At 38.9% G+C, this 6,244-nt stretch overlaps 1 protein-coding gene across 2 annotated transcripts; it reads right to left on the bottom strand.

The window, feature by feature from the left end:
* Positions 1 to 1,473: 1,473 nt before the first annotated feature.
* On the bottom strand, positions 1,474 to 5,762 carry LOC104604472 (uncharacterized). 2 transcript variants are annotated; one of them, XM_088890897.1, is made up of 4 exons: positions 5,587 to 5,762; positions 3,116 to 5,451; positions 1,773 to 1,908; positions 1,474 to 1,663 (listed from the first exon to the last, which is right to left on the bottom strand). In XM_088890897.1, the coding sequence occupies exons 1-3, from the start codon at positions 5,660 to 5,662 to the stop codon at positions 1,816 to 1,818; spliced, it is 2,505 nt and encodes an 834-aa protein (XP_088747023.1). In that variant the 5' UTR covers positions 5,663 to 5,762; the 3' UTR covers positions 1,474 to 1,663; positions 1,773 to 1,815. The 2 variants fall into 2 exon arrangements, with proteins under 2 accessions (XP_088747023.1, XP_010267112.1); XM_010268810.3 differs by having other exon boundaries at positions 1,474 to 1,908; positions 5,587 to 5,758.
* Positions 5,763 to 6,244: the final 482 nt, after the last annotated feature.

Consider the following 6,244-nt stretch of genomic DNA (forward strand, 5'->3'; position numbering starts at 1 on the left):
CTAGACTCTAGAGAACAAAAATATGAATAAAAAACATTGGAAAATCTTTATGAACACTAAACAGTTTTGTGCGAAGAAATAAGCAAGATAAAAGATTTATTAAAGCAGAATTATATGGTTTTATAAAAGGAGATGTTTGACAATATTTAAGGACCAGAGTGTTTATTTATTTTTGTGCATGGTTGTTAGAACTTTATTATCGACATTATTCCACCCATTTATTTATACTGTCAACAATTACCGTAGACGGGAACCAGAGAAATGACCTACCAGCAAAATCTATGGTGCAATCGCTGCATTTAGGAGACAAACGATGCGTGTGTGAGTTATGACAGCTTCCCTTGAAGCTTTGAGCCTCTTTATCATTTCCTCTCTCTCTCTCTCTTTTACATCATATATTCACATCTCTCAGATTCAGATTTTAGACCATTTAAGTTTCGTCAACAAAAATGCAGATTCATGATTCATCAATAGGACTGAGCTTCCCAAGAGTGCATTTTTAACATAACACACTATCCTCATAGACAAAATAAAAGGAAACAAAACAAAAGCTTTTAAGAGAATCAATCAAAAAATCTTCTGCAAACGATAGATCTGCCATTATATTAGCCTGTCACTACAGTGGAATGACACTTAATCCGTACCAGAAAACCTCATTTTCTATTTCCTTGGGCTTGTCTGTTTTTATTGAGAGACCATGAATTGCAAATTCTCATTGAACATTATCACCTGAATGTGCTTGCATATTGCATATTCATGTTTGGCACGAAATCTATTGCATCAATCTATTTATGTTTCTTTCTACGAACAAAACATAGAAGAGTGCGTCGTTTTTGAAATGCAAGAGCTCATCAGCAATCCTTGGAGCAACTAATCCCGTAAATACAAGAAACAGTTTTAAATGGGGTTATTATTTGAGCATAATTAAATCAAAATCGGCTTTGAAAAGCTATTTTTATGCCCTTTTTGTGGTTTCCATGTACAATGCCGTTTCCGAGAAAGAGCTTGCATTTTACCAATTCTCCACGAATTAAAGTATGAATGTACGATCATTATTTCAGATAAAAAAAACGCATAGCTGCAATTTTGTAATTCATGACTATCAAATAACAAAAGGAACCGAGACAATGTAGAAAATGCCCCAGTTATTTAAAGGCTTTCCACTTGTTTGTTGTCTGAAACAACAATTTAGTACATGCAGAAGTAAAGCAATAGGAATGGCCACCCCATGCTGACAACAAAGAAGATAAAAGATATAATTTTAGAGGCAAGCACTTTCTCCTCCTGGGCCATAAGGTTCCAAAAGCAATGCAATTACATGTTCTTGGCAATGACAGAACAGAAAGCTATATGAATACCCATAAAAAACAGTTAATGAAAATATGCAACAATGACAGATGATATGATTAATAAAATAACTTGAATCTTACTTTTGTTTGGCACAGAAAATGTAAAATGGAGAAGAAAATGGTCAGTGTTGAACAATGCCATTAAGAATTATCAGCAATTGATTTCTTTGAATAAAAATTAGCCAGGTCAAACAGGTTAAAGATAGTATACAATTCAGAAATATTAGGAAAACACTAGGAAATGGTAGGAACTAGGAACATGAAACAACTGGAAGCTGTTTCTGAATCACAGTTCAGAAAAATACACCCCACATGTTCAGAAAAATACACCCTAGGGTCAGTTCAGAAATATTAGGAAAACACTAGGAAATGGTAGGAACTAGGAACATGAAACAACTGGAAGCTGTTTGTTTCTGAATCACAGTTCAGAAAAATACACCCTAGGGTCAGCTTGCAATCACATTATTCATGGAGACATGACTGTACGATTGCGTATCCGGCTGGATCGCCTCACTGGAGTTGTGACCTTCTTCATCATCTCTTCTCCGTTTCTACCCTCCTGTTTCATAATAAGGAAAAAAAAAAACTGTAGTAAGGTAACTATTTTAACAAAAAAACGGGAAAGTATCCCTTGTTGTGAAATTGAATAAGAAGTCATAATTCTGATGATATGTATGTAAATCTACTTAAGAAAAGGGAGAATTGATTAATGAAAAAGAATCATTCGAGTTGGCGATGTTTTTTTTCAAAGTGCCACTATGTTTTTTTTCAAAGTGCCACTACTTAAGAAAAGGGAGAATTGATTAATGAAAAAGAATTGATTAATGAAAAAAAACTGTAGTAAGGTGATGTTTTTTTTCAAAAGAATCATTCGAGTTGGCGATCATCACCAGAACAAAAACTATTTTCCATGAAATGCAATCTAAAACTTCAATAAGAAAAAGATAAGAATCATTTTAGGTCAGCCTTTTCACTTAAAAATTATCATCACAATAGGGGGGGATGAATTGAGGTCCAATTCAAATTTTCAATAAGAAAAAAAAAAAGATCTGCAGTATTCTAATTATATAGGAAACAGCTTCAAAGTGCCACTATGTTGTAAAATTTGGTCAAATATTTCACCTAAAGCTATCCTGTGGTTAAGCTTAAAGATGTTTATCCAAAGATTCAATTTAAAATTTGAGCAAAGTCTTTCTAGAATGTTTTCTATTGATCATCTGCTTACGGAAGGATGTGCACCATGTAAAGCTAGTCTGCATGTTCCAAAATCCGGTTTGATTTTTTATTTTATTTTCATGGGGTTTGATTTTTTATTTTATTTTCATGGACATCTAGGTGTGTCCATTTTTCATGGACATCTAGGTATGCCCATGGTTAACCTTAAAGATGTTTTTCCAACTGACTTAAGATGCAATTTAAAATTTGAGCGAAGTCTTTCTAGAGTGCTTTCTATTGATCATCTGCTTACAGAAGGATGTTCACCATGTAAAGCTAGTTTGCATGTTCCAAAATCCAGTTTGAGTTTTTATTTTATTTTCATGGACATCTAGGTATGTGTGAATCTGGAGAAATGCCTACATGTTAAACGTGGTTTATATTCAAATGACATTCGTTACATGAACATAGCAGCCTAGACTACCTGGTTAAATGAAGATGGAGGTGAGAATGAGTGCATCTATTGGAAAAAAAAAAAGATGAGCAATTAGAATTTCTATAAACCATTTTATTGAAACCAGAATAGCTTGACTGCAATTGTATATTCTCACCTCTTTCTTCACGAGTTTCTCCTCAGCAGTAAAACTTCCATATGATGGGGACTTTGTGACCGAGAAATCTGAAAGAGACTGGCGTGACTGCTTAGGAGATGAAAGGACCTGCCTCCTCGACCTCTTCTCTTGAGACACAGAGAAGTTGCTCTCTTCACCTTCTGTCTTCTGGGGTTTCGGACCACAGCTCTTGATAGAACTACTGAGCTCTCCCTGCTCAGAAGAAATAACCTGCTTCTCAAATTTCTTCTCTTGAGACACAGAAACATAGCTCTCTTCGCCTTCTATCCTCTGGGACTTCAGATCACAGCTCTTGATAGAGCTACCAACCTCTCCCACCACAAACTCTCCCAGAAATTTGACTGATGGTGCCTGACTTCGATTGATCTCTCTCAAGACTCTGTCCTCAGAATGAACTGAAGATGAGAGATAAACGCCAGAGTCCGCCTTCAGAACGTGGTCTTCTGTCTGGGGAGGTGGTGATTTGTGGTTATCTATTACCATTAATTCAGAAGAAGGTTGAACCATCAGTCTAGTATCCTCTGCAGACGTCTTCCTACGCTTCAGATGGAGAAATCCCAAAAGAGTAGATACCAAAATCACAGAAAATCCAAGAGCAACTTTTTTCTTATGCGGTGAGTTTTCCTCTTTTGCAGGAACGCTGGAAATATCCGAAGCTGTATTTTCAACAGGTTCTCTACCTTGTAGTGAAACGGGTTCGCCAGTGCCACTAGGAACATTCCCAACTTCCTCCATTGCAGGATAAACCACCGTTTCTTCTCCCGTACCCTGATCGGTATCTCTCTCAACTACTTCTGCGACGACTTCATATTTTGGTGGTTCAATCTCGGAAGCTAAGTCAGCATTGGGGTTCTCGCTGTCTAAACTCCTATCTTCCTCTGAAGTACTTGAAATAACAAATGCTGAATTTAACTGGTCAACCCCATCCAACACTTCATCTGTGCGATCAGAATACTCCCCTGCTTCCTCCAATTCATGGACAGAGATATGTCTAGTTTCTGTCCCTTGTTGGCTCAACACTTCATCCTTCTTACCATCAACGTTCCACAGTATTTCCATGTCCTCCCCTACTTCTCCCAAGTCATGAACAGAAATCTGTCCGGTTTCTGTACCTTGTTGGCTCAACACTTCGTCCTGTTTACCATCAACGTCCCGCATTACTTCCATATCCTCCCCTACTTGTTCTCCCAATTCATTGACAGAAATATGTCCAATTTCTGTACCTTGTTGGTTCAACACTTCATCCTTCTTACCAGCAACCTCCGACATTATTTCCATATCCTGTTTAACCATCTCTTCCTTCTCATTACACTCGTAACTAGTTATGTCATTTGCTTCTGTTATGTCTAAAGCAGCATTTCCTTGTTTTTGATGTATGAAACTACTACCCCATCTAAAGTTCTCTACAGAAGCTCGGATGAGATGGCTCTGAATCTTCTGGTAGCCTTCTCTGAGGTCTTGTAAAGCTCGAACATAAGGGGGAGGAGTGGGAGAGTTCATGGAGGATATGTACAAGGTAGAAAGGATCAGAACGCCAAAGAGAAGCAAAGATTTTAGTACCTCTTTGAAATGCCAGTGTCTGTCTCCCTCCTCGACCTCTTCAAAATCGTCATCTCCATCCTCCCTTCCGTTGTTTTCTACATCTTCAGGTGGCTTTGGCTCCAAGTTAGTTGTGCATGGACTAGATCCGTGTTCTTGTTTCATAGAACTCTCTCCTGAGGAAGAAGAGAATGCAGAAGCAGAAGCGTCGTCACTCAAAACTTCCCCTTCAATTGGTTTCTGAGTCTCGAGAGAAGCACATCGATTGCCTCCCAACTCGTCTTTGGCTTTTGCCAGTTGGTTTTCTCTGCGAAGGAAAATTTCAAGTCGCCTGTTTGGGTTGTATCGAAGGAACTTGGGTCTTGGGGAGAGAGAATTCGTGAAAGGATCGTAAGGCTGCGAAGACGATTCCGGAATAGAAGTTTTCTGCTCATCTTCATCTGTTTCATTAACACTCGATGACAAGTTTGTGACTTGAGATGAATAGCTACGGCGAGTTTCGGAACCTGAATCTGCAGAAATGGCGTCTGCAACAGCATGTGGGGTTTGTGGAGCATGAGAATTGGAGGAAAACGGTCCGGAGGCATCGCTTCTCTCGACCAAGATCTTTTTTCTTGGCAAAGGAACTTTTGAAGTGGGGAAAATCGTCGGCGACTTGAAGTCCTTTGCAGCTAATGTGTTTGGAATCTGCGGTGTTGAATCCATATGGTGAAAGCTTCGGTCATTCTCGTCCATCTCTCCACCATCATTCGAGTAACAGATCTTTTGTTGCAAATCTGAAACCCGTGAAAAGGAAGAATGAATGAGAATGGAAATAAAATCAAGTCAACGAAACCTACCATAGGTTTAACTGTGATTTAAAAAAAAAAAAAGAAAAGAAAAGAGGAAAATGAAATGGCATGCTTAGTTACCTGTGATTTTCGGAATCGTGTAAGGTTTGACTGGGATGGAGGACGAGAAATTGTTGTTAGGAATAAGAACATCCATTGGGATTTGCTTCCCTTTTCCCTTCAACAAAAAATTCGCGCTCCTTAACTCTGATAAGATTGTTTTTACTAGTATGACGAGTAGTAGGAGAAAAGAGAGAAAAATGCTTGGTGATGATGACCGTTGGAAATTTGAATTGTGAAATTGGACCGTTGAGGTTGTCAGTTGTTAACGGCACAATATTTGCCCACTGTCCACTGGACCTTGGAGTTGGTAGCGGAGGCACCCAGATAGTCTAATTCACGTGATTATATATGACTTCATCATTTTGGTCGAGATGAGATTGGCCCCCCACGTGCATATCTCAGCGTGCATGGGAGATATTCCTAATACACGGGTGGGAGGTGCTGTGAGCGCCAATTTCATCGCGTTTTAATCAGAGCCTAAACTCTGTTCACATAACATCCACCCGGACATCGGGTATATCGCCTCTCGCGCTCCCTTTGTATACTGCAAAGAATAATGACTTTTTTTAGGATTTCACATCTGCGTCCCACAAACGGCAGAGGGCATATCTCAACCGTGCATTGGGAACATCTCCCACTATGCTTTTGGGAGATGTTTCCAATGCACGCTGAGATG

The sequence above is a fragment of the Nelumbo nucifera genome, chromosome 6 (genome assembly GCF_055504915.1).
Source record: "Nelumbo nucifera cultivar China Antique chromosome 6, China Antique-T2T, whole genome shotgun sequence".
NCBI classification, from domain to species: Eukaryota; Viridiplantae; Streptophyta; class Magnoliopsida; order Proteales; family Nelumbonaceae; genus Nelumbo; species Nelumbo nucifera.